This window comes from Oryzias latipes, chromosome 24 (assembly GCF_002234675.1).
Source record: "Oryzias latipes chromosome 24, ASM223467v1".
Classification (NCBI taxonomy): domain Eukaryota; kingdom Metazoa; phylum Chordata; class Actinopteri; order Beloniformes; family Adrianichthyidae; genus Oryzias; species Oryzias latipes.
Genome location: NC_019882.2, coordinates 1,501,254 through 1,523,902, shown reverse-complemented (window position 1 = coordinate 1,523,902; position 22,649 = coordinate 1,501,254). Strand labels below are relative to the sequence as shown.

At 44.5% G+C, this 22,649-nt stretch overlaps 1 protein-coding gene across 3 annotated transcripts; it reads right to left on the bottom strand.

Annotated features, from left to right (window-relative positions):
* Positions 1–875: 875 nt before the first annotated feature.
* ylpm1 (YLP motif containing 1) lies at positions 876–22,060 on the bottom strand. 3 transcript variants are annotated; one of them, XM_023953301.1, is made up of 22 exons: positions 21,249–22,060; positions 19,345–19,572; positions 18,319–18,357; positions 17,506–17,694; positions 16,915–17,426; positions 14,292–16,817; positions 14,076–14,199; positions 13,828–13,957; positions 12,921–13,010; positions 12,669–12,843; positions 12,406–12,548; positions 12,192–12,337; positions 12,051–12,113; positions 11,631–11,750; positions 11,063–11,239; positions 10,906–10,989; positions 10,752–10,835; positions 10,605–10,679; positions 6,492–6,543; positions 3,435–3,562; positions 3,167–3,337; positions 876–1,253 (listed from the first exon to the last, which is right to left on the bottom strand). In XM_023953301.1, exons 1-21 carry the CDS (start codon positions 21,780–21,782, stop codon positions 3,191–3,193), a joined length of 5,766 nt encoding a protein of 1,921 aa, XP_023809069.1. In that variant the 5' UTR covers positions 21,783–22,060; the 3' UTR covers positions 876–1,253; positions 3,167–3,190. The 3 variants fall into 3 exon arrangements, with proteins under 3 accessions (XP_023809069.1, XP_023809070.1, XP_023809071.1); XM_023953302.1 differs by having other exon boundaries at positions 12,192–12,334; XM_023953303.1 differs by lacking the exon at positions 18,319–18,357.
* Between the last annotated feature and the right edge of the window lie 589 nt (positions 22,061–22,649).

Below are 22,649 nucleotides of genomic sequence, written 5' to 3'. Positions count from 1 at the left end.
CCACTCAGTCCAGTTCTCACATGCAGTCAATGGATCATTCAGAGTGGCATCCAATAATAATTCTAGACTCCTCCCCATAACGTCAGCGTTTCCCAGCATGCATTCACAATTATCTGGTTAATTTGGGGGTTTTACATATTTGTTAGTGTGACCTCGAACGGTTCAAAGTATTGAGCGTTTCCTTCTTCAATCGCCGTAGCGGCGTGTGGAAAATCCTAAAGATGATGTCACAGATTAGCAGAGCTGCAGCCACAGATGCATTTATACTAAACCAGCTAAACCAGCTAAACCAGCTACCCGTGTCTCTGGGATTATGGGAAGGGAGGGCGGGGCGAACCCCCAGCTTGGTTCTCGGCGCTAGCGTTAGCTTTGAAAACGTTGGAACTGCTCTGCTCAAATGGACGACGGGTTTGAGAGAACCGGAACCGAGACATCACACGTGCACACACACGTGCACAGATGTAACAGATCAAAGTGGATCTGACCCGAATGCTAGAACAGCAGAAGATCCCGTTTGCTAGAGAAATCAACTGCGATCCTCGTCCTCGGGAGGTCAGAGGTCAGCCCCCAAAGCGAACTCCCAGAGGAGAGAAAGTTCAGTTTTGATCAGAGGAGGAGCAAGGCGTGAACTCGGAACCACAGGAACCGGGTTTATGGTTTACACCACACTTGAGAAATGAACAGAACCAGTGTAGCCGAGTTCCTGCAAACCCAGAAGGAACTGAACAAATAAATCTGTTTTTTTTGTTTTAGATTTGAACAAATAAATGGCACTAAACTAAGTCAACTTCATGGAAGGAAACAGTTTAGTCTTTTCGTGTGGACACAAAAGAATCCCTTATTTTTTAGTTTGTTCCGTCATGAAGCTCAAGTTATTTTCATTTTAAAAATGTTTTATTTCATATAAAACCAAACAATGTGGAGGTCCTAAAACAAACACAAGGGGAGACCAGCGTTCCTCCTAAAATCAGAAACAGGAAGCGTTTATTCCACAGAGCTGCATCTGCATCCATTCACGGGTTTTGGGGAGACGTTTATTGTCTTGAAGCTACGCATCGGCCGACAGACGGAGGTACAGAGCTGCAGTACATGAAGCTGAAGGCGTATAAAAACAGACGACCACCATCAAAGGAAAACTCAAAGGTTGGGTAAAAGGAAACGCGTCTTCCGTCACGGAGCAGCAGCAGGCCGAGATCTCCTGTGCATGAAGGTGGGCCTCCGTCCGGCCTGCGGGAGGTTCCCGTTCAGGACATCTGGGAAGAGAAGGATCACATCTGACTGCCCGGTCACGAACCCGGCGCTCCGCTCCACCCAAAGGTCACAAACTTCTGTACTCTTTATCAGAAGGTCACTGCTCCCCAGTGAAATGAGGAAGTGAGGTCACGTTTCTATGGAGTTCATTCAGTCTGAATAATCAGAAAAGCACACAACCTGTTTGACAAACACACACATACATCCTTATGCAGACGTGCAATAGAAATTTGGAAATCCGCATGTTGTGTTTCACACACGCACACTAAATATTTCACAAATGTGCACGTTGTGTTTCATGGCTGCCATTAGTTGAACGAGCGCAGAAATAACCGAGTGAGGAACTTTACAACCGCGCTAGCGCAATGCTAACCGAGCGACCCGCGTTCTACAACTGCACGGCTGCAATCCCAACGGAGCGGCGCTCCGGCGCTCTCGCTGGGTTTGCCTGCAGTGTTTAGGGGGGGTGTTTGTCACTTGGGGGCGGTAACCTTTCTGGTTGATCCGATTGGCCAGAATTTGCATGTCAAATCCGGCGAGGCAGCAGAGCGGGACTTTCAGTTTTTTAGAGGCTTTAATAGCAGAAAAACGGCGGATGTTACGTGGATTAAAGCGTTAACCAGCCGCCCAAGACCAAGGTAAGAAATTGTTGGCCTCTGTTAGCCACATGCTAATACACGCTTCCTGTACCGTCTCAGGCTAACTATAGTGTACATGTTTATTTATCTACTAAAGTGATTTTCACATCAGAACAACTCACAGCACAAAAAAACCTGCTGCACTTTCTTACCTCGGTAACACTGAACACTACAGGCAAACCCAGCGAGAGCGCCGGAGCGCCGCTCCGTTGGGATTGCAGCCGTGCAGTTGTAAAACGCGGGTCGCTCGGTTAGCATCGCGCTAGCGCGGTTGTAAAGTTCCTCACTCGGTTATTTCTGCACTCGTTCAACTAATGGCAGCCATGAAACACAACCTGCACATTTGTGAGAAACACTTGCTGTGCATTTGTGAAACATTTAGTGTGCGTGTGTGAAACACGTGTTTGTGAAACACAGGGTTCTAAATTTCTATTGCACGTCTGCATAAGTATGTTTTTGTGTGTGTATTTGTCAAACAGGTTGTGTGCATTTCTGATAATGGAGGCTGCATTAACTCCATACGTTTCTGCGCTGCAGGTCACTTCCTGTCAGACATCAGGGGGCGCTCCACCTACGTACAGACCATCAACTGTACGTGAGAACTGGACGGAGTGAGTGTGACGTCACCCACAGACAACAGGTCACTTCCAACTCCAACCAAATAGTCGCCATTTTTTGCAACGATCGGTCCCCGACCTTCTATGGGAAACCACCCCACCAATCAGTTTGCTGGAAGGCCACACCCCCTACCCCACATCAAATCTGTCGATGAAATATTTTAAACGATGGACGTGGGGGGGGGGGGGGGGACAGGCTCCACCTTCTTTCAGTGAGACCTCTGATTGGTCAGTTTCTCTTGCTCTACAGAAATATGAACGTACAGTGGGCTGAAAGTGTCATGGCAGAAAACGCCATCCGTCACAAACGGAGCGCCCCCTTCAGTCCACACAAGGTGATTCACAAACTTAAAAACCGTCAACATTTTTAGATCAAACAATGCAAAACTACAAATCTTACATTCACTTCTGACTTAAGTTTTCTGAAAGGACACAAAGACTTGAGTTGAATCTAAAGCTTTTCGTCAACATTCCGTGGAGGAATTTCCTTATATGGCAATCTTTGCTAGCTTTAATTCTCAGCCTTTCGACACAAATGCAGAAATAAGACGTTTATCTGCGGTAAATTCTCTTAAATGAATAGTTCAGGACAAAAGGAGCTGAATGCTGAAAACTAAACATCATCTTTAAAACTGTTGAGGGTTCACAGAAGCAGCTTACCTTTCTAAACCAGAAAACATCTTCTCAGAAATACTTGGTGCGGTTTAGAGCTCGCTGTGCTAGCTGTCCGCTCTCGTCCGTTATCTTTTCCCAGTCCGTTTGACCCACCACAAACCCGATGGCGCGCTTCCGATCCGCATCCTTCTGCTCCTCCAGATCAGCCCACCGAACCTTCGGAGGGAAACGGAAGCAGCAGCGTGACGGGCCAGAACGTCTTTCAGTTCCCTCCGGTGAGACACAGAACAGCAGAGCAGAAACGGGGATCTACCCTCTTCTTTCCAGGTTCTGACATGCGCGTGGCGTAATCGTCTGGCAGCTGAAGGAAGTCCACCAGGCCGGACACGTGGTCACCTTCACGCTTCCTCTTCCCACCGCTAACCAGCCCGTCCAACTTGTCTGCGTACAAAATAAAAGAAAGTATAGAGCATGAATTCAGCTGCAGCAAAGGAGCAGATCTAACTGAAAGGCTTTTAATCTCACATACATGTATGCATTTATCTATAGGGCCGGAACACGGATGTAAAGCTGATGAGAGACCTACATCAGAGAAAACAAGCAACTAAAGAAATATCAAAAAGCTGGAGCCACCGCAGTTCGCAAAGTTACCACTAGGTGGACAAGTGAGTACCTATCACTGACATGATTCAAATGCTAGGATCACAGCTTTCTGATTCTAATATTCATGAACTAACAATCGTCACGAAGTTCGTGTGTGTGGGGGCGTGGTCTTCTGATTGACAGCGATTTCTAACCTATAGAATGACCTTTCCTGTTTACAGGACAGATGCAAACTGCTGGTAAACTTTCCTGTTTACACGTAAACAGGATGGATGTCGGAAGGATCACAGTTCTGCCGCTACGTACACTTGGTGCATTTTCCGCGTATGAAATGTCGGTCTTCGGTTATTCATGCGTGATCTACGTCATTCATAAATGTTTATTGCGTTCGTCATTCGATGTCCGTCAAGGCTTTCGGCTGACGGGTCTTTACGTGAATTTGGTATTTAGTTGTTCAAATTTTTGGTCGGTTGAGAATTACTCAGTTGACACGTATTTCACGTAGTTTATAATCAATTATTACTTCAATCTTACACAGTTGTGTGTGACTTTTGTCAAACTCAAATGTGTGGCTTTCCCACAACCGTTCCACGACGCGCATTTCACGTTTGAATTGACGCACAAATCAACAATGAATCGCATATAAACAGTGGAATCATCACGCACGGTTCATGATCCACTTTGCATGTTCTGTGGGTGGTTTATTCGTCCATGGCCGTGTTTCCAGGGTTTCAGCTGCGTTTTGTAGCCACATATAAGATGCGTTTTAGCTGCGTTTCAGCCCTATTTTAGCCGTGTTTTTGCCGTGTGTCACCTGTACTTCAGCTGCATTTTGGCCCCGTTTCAGCCATATTCCAACTGCGATTAAGCGTATTTTAGCCACGTTTTAGCCCCGTTTCAGCCGTGTTTTAGAGGTATTTTAACTGCATTTCAGCCCTGTTTCAGTCGTATGTTAGCTGTTTTAAGCCGTATTTTAGCCGCGTTTCAGCCGTATTTTAGCCGCGTTTCAGTCGTATGTTAGCCGCATTTCAGCCCCGTTTCAGCTGCGTTTAAGCCGTATTTTAGCCGCGTTTCAGTCGTATGTTAGCTGTATTTCAGCCCCGTTTTAGCTGCATTTCAGCTGTATTTCAGCTGCATTTAAGCTGTATTTTAGCTGCGCATCAGCCGTATTTTAGCCGCGTTTCAGTTGTATGTCAGCTGCATTTCAGCCCCATTTCAGCCGTATTCTAACTGCGATTAAGCTGTATTTTAGCCACGTTTCAGCAGCGTTTTAAAGGTATTTTAGCCGTATTTTAGCTGCATTTCAGCCCCGTTTCAGTCGTATGTTAGCTGTTTTAAGCCGTATTTTAGCCGTGTTTCAGTCGTATGTTAGCCGCATTTCAGCCCCGTTTCAGCTGCGTTTCAGCCGTATTTTAGCCGCGTTTCAGTCGTTCAGCTGCATTTAAGCTGTATTTTAGCTGCGCATCAGCCGTATTTTAGCCGCGTTTCAGTTGTATGTCAGCTGCATTTCAGCCCCATTTCAGCCGTATTCTAACTGCGATTAAGCTGTATTTTAGCCACGTTTCAGCAGCGTTTTAAAGGTATTTTAGCCGTATTTTAGCTGCATTTCAGCCCCGTTTCAGTCGTATGTTAGCTGTTTTAAGCCGTATTTTAGCCGCGTTTCAGTCGTATGTTAGCTGCATTTCAGCCCCGTTTCAGCTGCGTTTCAGCCGTATTTTAGCAGCGTTTCAGCCGTATTTTAGCCGCGTTTCAGTCGTATGTTAGCTGTATTTCAGCCCCGTTTTAGCTGCATTTCAGCTGTATTTCAGCTGCATTTAAGCTGTATTTTAGCTGCGCATCAGCCGTATTTTAGCCGCGTTTCAGTTGTATGTTAGCTGCATTTCAGCCCCATTTCAGCCGTATTCTAACTGCGATTAAGCTGTATTTTAGCCACGTTTCAGCAGCGTTTTAAAGGTATTTTAGCCGTATTTTAGCTGCATTTCAGCCCCGTTTCAGTCGTATGTTAGCTGTTTTAAGCCGTATTTTAGCCGTGTTTCAGTCGTATGTTAGCCGCATTTCAGCCCCGTTTCAGCTGCGTTTAAGCCATATTTTAGCCGCGTTTCAGCCATATTTTAGCCGCGTTTCAGTCGTATGTTAGCTGTATTTCAGCCCCGTTTCAGCTGCATTTAAGTCGTATTTTAGCTGCATTTAAGCAGTATTTTAGCCGCGTTACAGTCGTATGTTGGCTGCATTTCAGCCCAGTTTTAGTCGTATATTAGCTACATTTCAGCCGTATTTTAGCTGCGTTTAAGCCGTATTTTAGCCCCGTTTCAGCTGTATTTTAGCTACATTTCAGCCCCGTTTCAGCCGCATCTTAGCTGTGTTTCAGCCATATTTTACCCACATTTCTTCCGTGCTTTTAACAAGGTTCATTTATGAAAATTTCCCTCAAAGACCACAAGTTTTCTCACTTTTCCACGTATGACCAATTTTCCTCAATATGCACAAACTGTATATATATCATTACATTTGTCTAACTTCATAAGCCACCGTCTGCTTTTGACACTAACACATTTATTTTCTCGATTCAGTTTCTCACAGTTGAAGTCTGTCATTGACTCAAAGACGGTTTTCTCCTCTCATAGTTACCCTCCTGATTACAGGATGGAGATACTAGAAACATAAGTAAACACTTTACATAATGTAAATGATGGATGTTCTGAAAGGTCATCCACACCACAGAAGTTTGTTAAAAAGGATTTCCTTTTAAAAAAAATGGGATACCTACCGAGTTTGGCTTCAGACGTGTCCATCTCCCATTTGCTTTTTGGAATGTAGCCCTACATCAAAGAAACACTGCAACCGTTAATTTCTGGGACACGAGGATAAAAGGAAGGAAGAGAAAGCGGAAAAAAGGACTTGCTGCAAAAAGAGGAGACGGGTTTATCAGGAGGATCAGAGCAAAGACAGACAAAAATGGACATGAAAGTTCATCATTTCCTTCAGTCAGACACTTATTTTCTACTAATGGACCAAAATGGTTTCAACAAATAAGCTCAGACTCACATCCTTAGTGAGGAAAAAACTTTTCCAACGTGTTTTAACATCAATAAACATAAACATGCAGAAGAGCTCATCCATAATGAAGGAGTTAGCGGTGAGCAAACATGGATTATTAGGAAACTGAGTTCAAAAACTAAAGATCAAACTTTCCTAAAAAATAACCTGTGACTGTCACGTCAAACACGTGTTTTGTTTATTGTATTTTGATCATTTCACAATGTTTCAACCAAAAGCTCATTAACTATAAAAGTTTTCAGCTTTGCTTCCTTCAGTGTTTGCAGCTGCAACCATTGAAGGAAGAAACGCAGCTTCATATCAAACAACTCTTGAAGACAGACGGACAGCTTTTATTTAGATCCGGCGCTCTCGGTTAGGCAAAGGAAAGACTAAATTGTCGTCTATTTAAGCCTTTTGTGTCGAGTTATTGGAGGATTTCTGGGTAATTTTTATTTAAAAAAAGCCCATACATTAGAAAATCACCACAACCCAAAAGATCCTCAACGGTTCAGACATTCAACCCAATAAATATTATGTTTATTCATTCAGATAAACAGCATATTTTATCCAAAAAAAGTTCTGTTGGAAAAAAAAGTGGTTATTTGTTTTTAGGGATCTGAAATTCCACCACAAATGTTGATATCTTGTTGTTTTTTTCTTTACCACAAACTAATTTGTGGTAAAGAAAATCAATATATATTTGACTAAGGTAGGCGATTGTTGTTTATGGTGAACATTTAAAACAGAAAGAAGCCAAGAATTAAAGCGTAAATATTTAAAATAGTACATTAATTCTTGCATCGTTCTGTTTTCTTTACTTAATACTTTTCTTTGATGAGTTCTGACACCTCATTTTGAAAAGTCCTAACGTGGATTTTCAGTTTATTGACATGAATTGTGATGAAGATTTTAAGAACATGGTTGATTTTGATTTTAGTCAAAAACACCTGGGAATCGAACCCACAACCCACCGACCTCCGGCCGCTGCAGCTTGCATGCGGCCGCAGAGGCGGAGCCTATTAGGGATTTGTCCTCTTTCTCGTCTGGCATTGACGTTCAGAGGAGGAGCCGTCGCTCTGAGTAATCCAGACACAACGGATTTATGCCACAGAACCGCAAATGACGCTCAAATATTTCAAACCCCAAAAAAATGAAAAGAAACGTTAGAGTTTGTGTTGGTCTGACCCGTTTGCACCGTCTGTAGAACCGTTCCAGACTGTTCTAACAGCCAGCAGAGCTGGACTACATGGACCCAGAGAAGCCGCCACCCAAAAACAAAACCAAACAAAAGTAAAGAGAGGAATCTGTGTTTCTGATCACGAGGCAGTAATCATCTGCATAGAAGTCAATGCTAATGCTAGCAGATAAAGAGTTATTTGAGTGCAGAGATGTGAATAAACGGTTTAGTAAACCTAAACTCCTCATTTATTGTGGCAGAAAACGATAAATAAAATAAAAATCACATGGCGCTGAAACATCCATGAAGCGTGGAGACGGTGAAAGGTGAACTGTTGGAGTGAGGATCAGTTTGATGAAAATGTTGGCTCAGCTTTGTTCACCAAGGAGATTTGTTTTCCTGAAGCTCAGAACTAAAGACAGTTTGACAACTGCTCCCTGGAACTGAACCTCGAGGATGTAAACCTGTAAATCTTCAGGATTTGGTGTTAAATGATCCAAAACAACCAACATGTTGACGTTTTGCTTCCTGCTGAAGTTAACCAGGAAGTTCACTTTGAGTGTGTGGCGTTGTTTAACGTCGTAAAAATGAGTTCTCTCTTTCTAAATCTGTGATGTTTTTAAAGGTATAAATGATGGTGATTAACAACATATTTCAATTTTCATACATCCAGTAAAAAGACAAACATATAGAAACCATCCAGAGATAATATGTAAAATAATAAGAATCATGGTTCAGTTGATCTAAATTAAAATGATTCATTTAAAAGACAATTATGACAATTATGTATGATGATAATAAAATATGATAAAAAGATGAAAAACAAAACGTTCATTTTATATCAATATTGATCAATGATGAGGTTAGAAAATGTTTGTAGTTTAGTGATTTTAATGTCGCGTTTTATTTAGACTTTTGCCTTCTTTCAGAATTGTGTGTTTTAATTCCTCGTGCACTCCAGGCTGTTGCACGAGGAATAAAAGATAAGAAGGTTTTTCAGAATAAATCAAGATCAGGATTTTTTTTTTCAGAATAAAGGCGTGGAATTAAAGATATGAAGGTTTTCAGAATAAAACCCTTGAGCCAAAGATCAGGATTTTTTTTCTTCAAAATAAAAGTTTTGTATTAAAGATGAGGTTTTTCAAAATAAAACCCTTGTGTCAAAGATCAGGATTGTTTTTCAGAATAAAGGCGTGGAATTAAAGATCAAAATTTGTTTTTTCACAATAAAAGTTATGTATTAAAGATAAGGTTTTTCAGAATAAAACCCTGAAGTCATAGATCAGGATTTTTTTTCCAATATAAAGGTTTTGTATTAAAGATAAGAAGATTTTTCAGAATAAAACCCTTTAAATAAATATCAGGATTTAGTTTCAGAATAAAGGCGTGGACTTAAAGATAAGAACGTTTTTCAGAATAAAACCCTTGAATCAAAGATGAGGATTTGTTTTTCACAATAAAGGTATTGTATTAAAGATGAGAAGATTTTTCAGAATAAAACGATAGAGTCAAAGATCACGATGTTTGTTTTTTTCAGAATAAAAGCGTGGAGTTAAAGATATGAAGGATTTTCAGAATAAAGGCTTGGTCCACAGGTATGGCTGTTTAGACAAACATGTAAATGACAAACAGTGTTCTCAATGTCCTGTTTCCTTGAACTCTACGAGCATCTCAAACAGCAGGTCTGTCATCATACTGTAAGAACACGAAGCATCTTCAGGCGCCAGACGTGTTGCAGTTTGCTTCAGTTTTGTTCAACCAAAAACGGTTTAAAATTCACAATGACTGCAATGCAAATGATTGATTTTCAATGTTTTTAACCTGAATGAAGAGTCAGAATAAAACATTTAAACTATATAAACTATGTAACAAAAAAGGAGGAGAGTGCCAAATGATCTACTTATGATTAAGAGCAATTATAATGTCAAGAGAATGGCATCATTTTCTTTAATTAATTTTCTAGTGAATTTATGAATCAGAGTTCAAAGCAGATCTGACGCTTCGGTCATTTCATCCCTTTGTGAAGGAAAAGTAGCTGAGTGGATTTTCCTTCTGCAGTAAAATGAGATCAGATGTTTGGAGGGAAAGGTCTTTAGTGGGGGGGGGGGGGCATGATGTGATCAGTCAGTGCAGAAAACCTGATGGAAAAACCCATTTAAACCACTTTTCTAGAGTTCAGTTTTTGCCCAAATGTCACAAATAAAGTGACAAATGAATAAAACAAACACGTAAACAAAGAAAATGCAAAAAACAAGAAAGTAAAACATGTTTAGTTAGAGGGAGTTTCCCTGTTTGAAAAAAAAATCTTTTTCTCAAACAGAAAACACAATTTTTACACAACAACCTGTTTTTCTTATCATTTACTTTAAACCCTAAACATAAAGTTTACACTTTTATGTTTAGTGAGACCTGGAGTTCCTTCTCAGTTCAGTTTTTGAAATTCTATTGGGACTTCTATAAACTCATAAATGTTCATTCAAGCCAACAAAGCTTCATCTCTATTGTTTATAACCTTTTTAGTCGACTTTTCTCTTTTAAACTTTCTCTGTCTGCTCCTTTTGTTCATCACCTGTGATGTTTATCATCTGCAAACGTCGACACACTAAATGACAGACGGGTGAAAAGAGCCAGACGGCTCTGCGGCTGTGAGTTTGAACTTCCTACCAGGTCACTCTCCTCTTCCTCCTCCCTCTTGGGTTCCATAGACTCTTCGTCAGGATTGAAGTCTTCCATTTCCACCTAAAAACAAGACGCTTGAGTTTGGACGTCTCAAATCTAGAGGAGGATCAGAGAAGAGGCCCGAGCCTTCACCTCCTCGATGGCGGCATCCTGGAGCAGGGAGCGGACGTCCAGGCGCACCATGTGGCGTGGTGACGGCTCCCAGTTACCCGACATCTAAGGAGAGGGTGTTTCCGTGAGAAAAGTCACGCTTCCTGTTCAAAATCAGAGTTCAGCGAACGCGTACCTTTGTTATGTCCTTGTGTGTGCGTCCATGGAGGTTTCTCTTAGCACAGGTCTGCGTGTCGGCCGTGATTTCAGCCACGTAAACCTTAAAAACAGAGAGGGGCCCCCGTCAGATCCCAACCCAACTGGACTTTATCTGCTCACTAATGGAGTCTCACCTCAAAGCCTTTAGTCTTGGCTGCACTCCAGAACTGGTCAAAGTGTTTGACTTTGTCGTTGATGGTGTCTAAAATGATGAAGGGGAAGAAGCCGTCGTCCAGAGTTTTCTTAAACGTCTTCAGCATGCTGCTCCTGTAGGTGTCCTCCATCTCTGGCTCGTACTCGTACTCCATCACCTGGGCAGCGAGGGAGGATGATTGACAGTTGTTCTGGTTTTGACTCGGAAAAGAGAGACGCTGCAAATGAAGTGATCGGTTCCACAAAAAACAAATAAGCAAGCAGACTGTCAGCAGAATGGGGTTTTCTGTTATTTCATCCTGTTTGTGGAATCGTGCAGTTTGGTGCCTCACCGGGAGGAAACCAGGGCTGTAGATTGGTGAAAGTCCCAAAAAAAATCCCTCGACTACCATCCTCTGTACTGAGAGCTCTCTGTTTGCATGCTCTCCCACTGCGTTTCCATTGACATGGAACTGCGATGATAAATTCGAACGGCTGCCATGAAGCAACACTCCTCCGCTTCGGCGTCTGTGGGAGCCGAGCCTCGTCGTATGACCGGCTAAGCCTCACCTTGGTTTTGACCTTCTTCCCACTGTCCGGGTCCTTCTCGATTCTCTCAACTTCTGTCATGAAGTAGTCGTCTAAAACAAGAACCCTCGGGGGGGCGCCGCCACTTTCAACTTCTTTGTCCTGAAAATTTCAGAAGGAAAACATTGTTATGTTCGCCTCAGGACGGCTCAAAAGGTGCTTTCACGGCAGGCCGTTCAAAGGAACCGAAGCTCGTGATTGAAAGGAGCGCTCCAAACGAAACTGTAAAGTTTTGGCGAGCGTCCTGCGCCACTTTGGCCTAAATGTGCCGGGCTGGCGATCACTGCCGAAATACAAGATCAGTTAGATTTTGGTAAAAGTGGATTTCCATTCAGGGATTTAGCCTTGATTGTTTTTTTTAGCTCCTCCAACAGCTTGACCGCGTCTCATGGTGAGACTCACCCGAATGAGCTTCGCCACGTGACTTTTTCCACTTCCTGGCAGGCCCCTCATGATGATGACAATCTGAGAAAACAAGCGGCCGTGGTTGGTCAGCTCTCAAACCGCAGCGACAGAAAGCTCCACGGCGGCGTCAGGACCTACCCTGTCAGGACGCGACAATCTGCCCGGCGGTTTGAGGATATCGTCGATGTTCTTGATCTCTGGCTTCTTCTCGACTCTTGGCGGCGGCGGTAGGGGGGCCGCAGCGGGAGGTCCTCTGTCTTCTGGATAGGCTCTTCTCTCCACTGCTGATTGATGCAGTTCAGATGTTGCCCTGGTTCATGCCAGATTCATATTTTCAACAGTGGGTACGTACTGTAAGGTGAGCTGTAGCGTTCGGGACCGATCCGCTCCAGTCCGGCACGCTCAAACGGCAGTCGGTCATAGCCTGGTCTTCCGTAATGGTCTTCGGGATCCCGACTGCCACTCCGATCCCTGTATGCTAAGCGCAGAGGAGACCTGCACACAGGGGGAGGAGCTTTCCTTCACGGGTTTCAGACGTTTCAATGTGCTTGTACAAACAGAATCATGACTGTAAAGAAGCAGCACGTAAAGAAAAGCGTTCTGGAGACGTCTCACCTGTCGTCTCTCTCTCGTGGAGGATAACCTTCCCTCTCAAATCTCTCTCTTTCATATTCGGGTTTTTCTCTGAACATCTCCCTGTCTCTGCTGTACTCCCGGCGCTCCAAATACGGGTCTGACCGTCGGTCATAGTAAGGATCTCTGCTGTACGGGTCTCTGAGTCCCAGTAATTCTATAGGGAAAGGTCATAAACCAGGTTGAACGGCGCTCAGCAAACTGCTAAACAAAAGACGCGGTGCAGTTACCCACCCTTTTCATATCCTCGGTCCGACGGCGGCGGATCCGGCCTCAGAATGATTCTCTCCCCGTAGGACATGCGCTCCACGGTGGCGCCCGGCTCTGAAACACGCAAGGTTTCATCAGAACTGCGACTCACAGATGATGAACGGAAGGGCTGGAACATGCAATCAATCCTAATTTAGTCATTATTTATATTCAGGCAAAAAAAATACTTTCAGTTATTTTTAACTGTAAAAAAAAAAAAAAAAAACTTTTTGTTCGGTTTTCTTTACTAATTTTACCAAAACTTCATCATCATTTATTTATAAAAGCACTTTCTACAACATCATAGAGACATAAATAGAATAAAACAAAAAGCATCAAACCAATTTAAAAGAAGTTAAAGCCAGGGCTAGGCTGATGCTAAAGCGGTAAGATGGAGGAACAATCCTTTGTAAAACTCTCCAACAGCCTGAAACCGATTCCATAAAATCTCCCGATTTTATTTTTTTAAATTCGATTTCTGTCTTCTCCACGGTATATATGGTTATATGGTTATATGTCTGTGACTATATGCAAAGCGACCGCTTCGGTGATTGTTCTCCACCGTGCCCCTTTCTTAGGGATGGGTACCGAGCCCCGGTATCGAACGAACCCCAGGGCAACATTCTTCAGGACCGCAGTATCCGTAAGATCTGACCTCAACGGTTCTGCTATCGGTACTGAAGAAGTCACATTTATTTGTGTCCCACAATATCTAAACTAGAGCTGTGACGGTGTGGGATTTTTGATCACTACCGTGATGAAGCAGCAGGAGTCGCGGTCAACATCCTTGGATTAAATGGGGAAAAAAACGAACCAGTTTGGAGCCCAGAGTCAAAAGACTGAGTATTTTTTCAGCGACACCCGCAGAGCAGAGTGAAGGCACGCCACATACCGTGTCCGTGTCCATAATCGACAGTCTTGGGAATCACGGATGCAGCAGAAAGAGAAGGTTGGTAATTAAGAGCGGCAGGTTTGCTTTCCCAAGACTCGGAGGCAGGCGGTGCAGCCGCCGTGGTCATTCCCTGGGGAGACAAAATTCCTGTGTTACGGCTACGCCTGGAAAGGCCAACCAAGAAAATGCAACGTGCAAAATAAGTGGAGGGTTTCCACCATGCTGCGTCTGACCATCTCGGGGTTTACCTTCAGAACGTTCCTGACATCCGGTGGGATCTCCAGGCCAAGAAGACCTGCAGGCAGTTCTGGCAGGGCTTTGCTGGCTGCAGGCTGAGGGTCCGTGCTGAGGGGGTTTGCCTCCTGCAGTTCCCTTTGGAATACAGAGTTTAGTTTATAAAACACAGTTTATGTTTTGAAATCCAACAAACGACATTAATCCTAAAAAAACCAGAGAATTTGTACCTGATTTGTTTAAGCTCTTGAGCTGCTTTCAGGATAATCTCGTGTTGGCGTTGGGACAGGGCGAGCACGTTCGCCCCACCTCCCGCTTGAGACTCCGCCGAGCCCTCCGGCAGGTCTGGAGCATGTGCAGCAGACGGAGGAGAAGACGCTCTTGGTTCTTCATAGCGCAGTCTGCGTTCTGGATAGTCGAAGGGGTAATCTCTGCCCGGGGGAGGGGGGAGCCTGGAGGGCCTGTCCCACTCTTGGGAGGGGGCTTGCGGCGGTTCATCCTGCCGGTACGCCATCTCATCTCTGTACTCACGGATTCGCAGTTCGCCTCTTCCTGGCTCATCGCATGGGTATGGGTGAGCTCTCTCTGCTTCGGGGCGCCGGAATCGCTCCCTCAGGTGTTCTGGGGGGGGCATGCGAGGAGGGTATTCCCTCTCAAGATGATGTTCGGAGTCCCACTGGGAATCAAAAAGCTTGTCGTCAAACTGTTCCGGAGGATAGTCTTGAGCTAGGTGCCGTCGATAGCCCTCTTCCCCATGTGCGTAATCCACCGCAAAACCCTTTTTATACTCCTCCTCGTATTCCTCGCTCGCCGCCCCTGGCCGCCACGCCCCCCGGCCAATTCCTCGCCCCATAGGCCTCCTCCTCATTCCTCCCCTCTCGATCAGATCATGCGGAGGCATTGGGGGGCCTCTAGCATGAGGTGGAGGCCAATTTAGCTCCTGCTCTCCTTCTCCATACAAACCCTCCCCCAGCGCATCACCCATTTCATGTGGGGGTAGGAGCCGCCTGCCTCGCCCCGCCTCTGGATTCATGGAGGGCCCGTAGGGGTCACGCCCATGGTATATGGATGGATCTGAGGCAGCGGCATCAGGGTCCAGGTCCGGTTCCATTGGTCTGTGAGGCGGACGTCCTCTAATTGGAGGCATAAAACCAGGGTGACCACGTGGGGGTCGACCCCGACTTGGAGGGAATGGGGGTCTCATACCTCTCATTGGAGGTCTCCATTCTTCCCAGTAAGGGTCCCCCTCCTCCTCTGCATACTCTGCTGACTCAATGTCCTCCCAGTGTCGGTCAAATGGTTCTCCTCTACCAATTGGTGGGCCTCCCCTGCCCACGGGGGGGCCTCCTCTACCCATAGGGGGGCCTCCTCTCCCCATGGGCGGTCCACCTCTGCCCATTGGTGGTCCTCCTCTTAGCATATGTGGCCCCCCTCGGCCCATTGGTGGACCTCCTCTTATCATATGTGGCCCCCCTCTACCCATTGGGGGCCCTCCTCTTTGCATATATGGCCCCCCTCTGCCCATGGGTGGACCTCCTCTTATGAGAGGTGGTCTGCCCCTTGGGGGAAATCCTCTCCCCACAGGAGGGCCTCTAAGCAAAGGGGGCCTTCCTCTTAATAATGGCGGTCGCCCTCTGCCCGTGTGGGGTCCCATTGGTGTTTCAAAATACTCTTCATCTTGGAAGTACTGTTCCTCTGGTCCCCATGCGTCTTCAGGGGGGCCCTCCGTCTCCTCGCCACCAAACTCTTCGTAAGATGACTGCCAGTTATAGTCTTCTTGCTCTTCCGACATGTCCATCCCTTCTTCAGGATGCATTTGGTCATAAAACGTTTCTTCCGTCTCCTCTACCGCGGGTTTGGACGCCCTCAATTCTCCGCCAATTATTTTTCCACGTCCACGCATCAGTGGCTGACCCCGTCCCCGACCGGGAATGGGCTTCGGAGGCTCAGTTCCTGTATGAACATTACCAGAAACCTTTGGGTCTGGTTTGATTTCAGGAGGCCTTGGAGTCTGTAAAGGCTCGTTTTTCAAAGCTCCTTCTGGTTTGAGCAAATTTTGTCCAGGAGCTTCTGGCGCTAGAGATAATTTAGCATCACCAGGTTGAGGTTTTCCATCATTACTAGCAAGACTATTGTCATCCGTTTTCTCAGGCTCTGGACCATCTTGTAATGTTTGGGGAATGGGGTCATCTTGCACAAAAAATCCATCTGTTCCAAGCAAACTGTCATCTAAAATGTCGTCCATGTTTGTTTTATAGTTTTCCTTATAACCTTTATTTTTTTCAACAGGCCTCTGTGGAACATTCTTCATTGTAGAACTTTTGGCAGAAGTTCCAGTGGACTCCTGAGACACCTGTGTGAACTCGGGCTGAGCAGCTTCCTGTTTTTGAGTCACAGGTGGAGATTCAAAACGGGGCGAGGGACCAAGGGGCCTGTGTTGTTGCAAAGACGGCCTTGGCTGGACAAACCTGGGAGGACCGTCAAAACGCTGTCGAGGTGGCTCAAACCTCGGAGGCCCGTCAAAGCGTGACCTTGGTTGGTCAAACCTCGGCGGACCCTCGAAGCGCTGCCGAGGGTGATCAAATCGAGGCGGGGCATCAAAGCGCTGCCGGGGTTGGTCAAATCTTGGAGGCCCATCAAAGCGATGATGTGGCTGGTCGAACGGCGGCGGACGGTCAAAGCGTTGTTGGGGAGGATCAACCCTTGAGGAACCATCAAATCCTTGTGGTGGTTGGTCAAATCTTTTCATTCTGGGACTGATGAGAAAATAGACCAAAAAGCAAGACATGGATTGAAATTCAAAAGCAGAGATCACTCTCTACACCATCAACAATTCAAGGAAGCTCAACTGACCTTGGCCCTCCAATGCCAGTGAAGCTTTGCGGCTGCCCAGATGGACCCGAAGTTGTGACTCCAATACCAGTAGAGACACCTCCTTGCAGTGGAGGCTCCGCCGGTGCTTCTGGGTGAGCCCCAAAGCCAGGAGGCTGTTGGGCTGGAGGACTGGGACCAACAGCAGCTGCAGGCGGCTGGACACCAAGGTTGACTGCATGCTGCTGCATTTGCATGTCTTGTCCAGGGTACTGGTTGAACTGTCCCACCATTGGACTGTTGTACTGGATGGACGCAAACGGCACCACAGCAGTCAGAGAGGCGACTCTTTCCTGCAGGTGAGCACTGGTGGCGGCCATCTGCTCCTGCCACTGTTTCCACTGCCGCTCATAATCCTGAAGCTGGTTTTTGTGGGGATACGTCTGGAACTGCTCGTACCACGAGGCAAAGGAGACGTTCCAGTCTTGGAACAGGGAGTTGAACTGCTGCTGCTGCATTTCATAGTGTCTTAGCTGCAAGTCGGCAGACATGGACTGCAAAAAAAGGAAAAGTGAACTCCAACAGACAAAACAATCCCAGCAGCCTAAAACTAAAGGAAGTGAATGTACCCACCTGTAGGTTTGGAGGTTGCTGAATCAGTGTTTGGTACCTTTCAAGGACCTGCTGAAGCTTCTCGTGCTGCTGCATCAGAGCCTGGTATTGCAGACCTACTCTCTGCTGCTGCACCTGCTGCCACTGCGCAGCCGCAGCCTGCAACTGCTGCAGACGCGCAGCTTCCTCTGGGTCTTTAGGGACTTCCGGCTTTAAACAGATTCAAAGAAGATACACCAATGATCCTGTTTGTTATGTATTTTTGACCTCTTTGGGAAGCATTTACAATAAACAAGACATGTGTTTGTCATGAAAAGTATGCATTTAAATGGAAATCACATGAAAAGTGACACTTTAAGAGGAACTTTTGTTTCATAAACACTAAACTACACATTTGGTGATCAAAACACGTAGCAGCAAAGATAAAAATGAATGTAAAAAACACAAGGAAGGATGGAAATGTGTGCCGCCGCCCTACAGATGTGATGATGGAGCCGTGAGTATAGTTAGGAGTCGCTGATCTTCATGAAGTGCTCATTTTAGCCTGCATGACACTGTACCGGTACATTCATAAACTGACAAAGGTGTAGCAAAGCATTACAAAAAGGGTTTTTCTCCATCATATAATATTGACCGAAAGTAAGGCGGCTGTCTAATCTGATGATGTCCTTTTAGATTTTATTACAGTATTGATGTGGAAAACAATCCATTCGACTTGAATGTGATATTTCAAACAGCCGCGACCTCTTGGATTACACGTGAAACTTGTGCTTAAACTGGGAGAAGGTTCCGGGAGGCATGAAGGGAATGGGATGAACAGTCAGTGTGACTTACTGTGTCCGTCAAAGCAGGCGGGTTTCCTACATTTTCCCTCTGAGACCGCGTGCAAAAGGATGTAAATAATATTTGGGTTTGTTGGTTTGCATAGATTGTCAGGAGAATATAAAAGAACAGACTGAATATTTTAAAAACTGTCTATTAAATTAACCTAGAATGACATTTAATGCCACAGCAGATAAAAAAACATCAAAGTAAAAGTTATTCGGTTACATTTGAATCATAGCTATACAAACTTATTTAAGATATTCTCCAAAAGCAGACACTACAATAGGAACATGTCATTTGTTGTAAGTGATGCGTGTGGAGTTGAACCGTTTGAGACAGAATTGTCTTCAAGTATTGAAAGAATTGTTTCATTTCTAAGGTAAATTTCAGAATCAAAGGCAGCGATTCCCAAACTTTACGCACCACAAATCAGTTTAATGAACTCCAATATTTTTAAGGACTGACTTTTGAAGGTGTGGGGATCAAATTCAACACAATAAAATGATATTATTGCCGTGAAAACAGGCATTTTCTAAATATTGTCAGCCTTAGCGGCGATCCATTGCTGCGATTTAATGAAAACATTAAATCCATTTTGGTCGTTTTTTGTCAGACCATGTAAAAGGCCAGAAAAAATAGGAGTAATGTTTCTAAGACAATGCCTAATGTCATTTTTTGTTAAAACCAGAATGGAAAAAGGAATTGTTGGGAAACTGAAGACAAATCCTGAGTTTAGTTACTGGCATCAGCATTTTGGGAAAACACCCAACCCTCCTTGTTAGAGCTACGATTCCTAGAAAAGCCCCTAAAAACATTGAACTGATTTAATAAAAAGCATTCAGATCTTGTGTCGCCTCTGACATTCAAAACTGTTCTCCAATAAAGTTACCTGGGCTTAAAATAAATTCATAAATAAATAATCTTACTCAACTTCAAGTACAGGAAAAAACCCTAAAAAACTTTACTAGAGTTAAAAAAAATTCTCTCTTTCCAGAAGAGCTTCGTGTGTAAAAACAACAGGATGTGGATCCTCACCCGAACCTCCACTGGGAGCGGAGGGGCTGGGGGCTCGTCTGAGGGCGGGGGCGGAGGGGGGGCGCTTTTGGGCGGATCAGAGGGAGGGGGAGGAGGAGTGGTGTGGCTTGAAGCTGGATGTGGAGGAGGAGGAGGCGCATCGCCGTCTTTCTGGCTCTGCCGCGCTTTCTCCTGCCTCAGTTTCTGCAGATTCTTCAGATGCTGTTTGTACCAAAGTTGCTGCTGTTCCTGGAAAAAACAGATCCAGCAGAAAAAAATTCACTCTCTTCCACTTTAGGTGGCAAAATGTCCATTTTAACATCAACGGCTAAATTAGCATTTAAAGTGTTTAAAAACAACAGAAACCCGGCAGTTCCTACTTTCTGTGGATAATAGTTTCGTTCTTTCTGGACTCAGTACACAGCTTTTATAAATGTACATACATTCATATTTAATCAAAACAAATGTGTGTGCAAATGTTCCCACAGATAAAACCACTCATTGTGAAAATATGAACCAAATCAGGTTTTAATAAAAAAAAAAAACATGTCTGACTTGACAAATACACAAATTAATTTACTTTAAAACTGTCTCGCTTTTTTTATTTCCCAAAAAACTGTTTTTTGTTAATTTTCACAGGAAAAACTTTTAAATTTAATAACAGAAACTCCACTTTTCATCCATAAAAGGTTGTATTTTTTATTGGAAATTTCAAAAAGGAACTAGAAGGAGCTGCATTTTCTGTTTCTCTTTCTTTATTCTATTATCTTCCTCCATTTTTTGCCGCTTAACTCCTCTTACAATGTTTCAGCTATTTCAACCATCCAACCATTCAAATGTTCAGCTCTTTCCGCTTTTTCCAGCTGTGACTTTTGGTCCTTCAAATCATTGAACTTTTCCAGATATTCCAGGATTTCCTGGATTATATGTCCTGTCCGCTGTACCTGGTTGGTGGTGAAGTGACACAACACGTGAGCTGAGGTGCACAACTGCCTTTTTCACAAAGATTTCCTTTTTGTTGTTGTGCTGTTTTCACTTTATTTACTTTCTGTTCATTCACTCTATGTCGACTTAGATCAATTCTTTCTTTTTTTGGTGCCAATTCTTACCCTTTAAGTCGTATTTTCATTCAGCAATATAGTATTCAACACTGTATTTTCTTCTTGAAATGCGTCTCCTAGTTTAGCTTTATTTATTTTTTACAATCCTGAACACTTTTGGGTTTGGGTACGTTGCCTAATTTCGGGCCGATGATCTTGTCTGCAGCCAAGTCCATCTCAGTTTTACCTTTCCAGGTGTGTTCATTTGCTTCTTCAGAAGACCCCAATAAACTAAGCTGTCCTTTAAGTACAGCTTAGCTGAAGTGCGCTTTTTTAGTATAATTTTCCTCCCAGAATTGAGAAACTGTTGAAGCAGCAATAAGTCACAATATAAATGATTTAAAGGCTGCAACAAAACAGTTAATTTATCAATGCATTTATGAAATAATACACTTCCTTTTCACACCTGAAATTTGGTTATAGCTGTTCATTTAATCCATAGAGCAAAAACCCCTTCTTTTTTAAAAAAAATATAGTATGTAGGAGCATTTAAGACACCTGTTACAGGTGTGCAGCTCCAATCTAAGATCATATCATGATGGACCTGCTCAGCCTCCAGCTGTGCAGCCAAACTGTTAAATAAGGGCTCCATGGATTGTTTACGTGGATGTTTTAGCTATAGACGGGTGACATCATCACTGGACAAAGCGGGCATGACGTCACCTGTAGAAAAAGCCTGTGAGATACTGTTTAGCTACAGATGCAGGAGGTCAGCTCACCTGTGGGACCTTTGGGCTCTATTCTCAGCGGTTCGTCGATCAGGTTTGAGTGTACCTCCTGAGTTAATTGTTTAAACAAAACAAACAGGTTTAGTAAACTGTTTACCTGCAGAGGCAACGACTTGTCTTCCGCCGCGGAGCAGTCCTGAATCCCGGCCTTTGTGCCTTTGAAAGCGCCGTTGCTGTCCGGTGGGTTGGGCGTCTGGGTCTGTGGAGGCGGGGGACCAGGTTGGGGGTCGGCTGGGGGCTGCTGGGGCCCCTGCGTGGGGGCTGGAGGACCCGTGGACGTCGGAGCCCCCTCCTGATTGTAGAAAGCCTGGGTGCCATCGTCTTCTTTAGATCCCTCCGAGTGCCACGACTGTCCGGGATACCCCCCCGAGTGTCCGGAACCGAACTGGGACGCGTTATTCCCGTGGTGTAAAACGGACTGGAGCTGCTTCTGGTGCAGCATCTGGAGCTGCTGCATCTGCTGGCGGTGCTGCTCCTGCAGGCTGGAGAAGAGCGAGCCGCTGGACGGGGCCTCGAAGCCGCCGAACCCCGCAGGCTGGCCGGCATGGTTGCCGCCCACAGGCTTCCGAGGTCCCGGGCCTGCAAAGCTTGGAGGCGGAGGCACACTAAAGTTTCCCCAAGAGGGATACATCCTTAAAAACGAAGCTGCAGGCGGAGGTCACGGCCGGGCCCGAAGCGGCGAACAAAGCTAGCAGGCGGCGTCCAGCTGCGTTTAGCGGGAAACGCGGCTACATGGCGGACCAACAATCACCGCAAAGACCCAACATAAAGTTCTGAACCCTTCGGGATCTGCTACGCGCGCGTGTGCGCGTGGAAATGCTGTTTTCAATCGTTAAAATGTATTTTTCTTCTCGTGGAATGGCTGACGGTGTTAGCCGAACACGCCACCGGCAGCGGAAATACGTCACAATTTGCGTGACTACTTCCGGTCCACACTCAAAACAAAAATGACCCAAAAATTAAAGAAAAAGTAAGAATAATAATAATCCAGAGACAATTGCTGAATGACTTGGTTTGTAGAATATTTCGTTAATTTTTGTAATTTTTTCTGGTAGTGTTATTCAGAATATTTGAATTTATTAATTTTTCAACTTTTAAATCTCAAAACAGACTCGCGTGAGAGAACTAAAGAAGCAATTGAGTCATTTAAACCCGTTTTATGCAGCTTTTCGAGTCAATTTCACGTTTTAACGTTTTAACATTAAATTTTTTCTAAATACATTTTTAGCTTTCCATGTTTATTATGTCAAGCCAAGTTTATATTCACTCCCCTATTGATTTTTTTTGGCACAGCGTCATAAATAATTTACACACACACACACACACCTCTTTTTTTCTGTTTTATGCTTTACTAGAATAGAATAGAATAGAATCTTTTTTGTATCCCAAAGGACAATCATGAGCTGCTTGCATTCATTGCACATCGGACAAAAACAAACAAACAATAAAATAAATAACAGAATAATATCACAATAATGGCCAGAGATTAACATCTCTA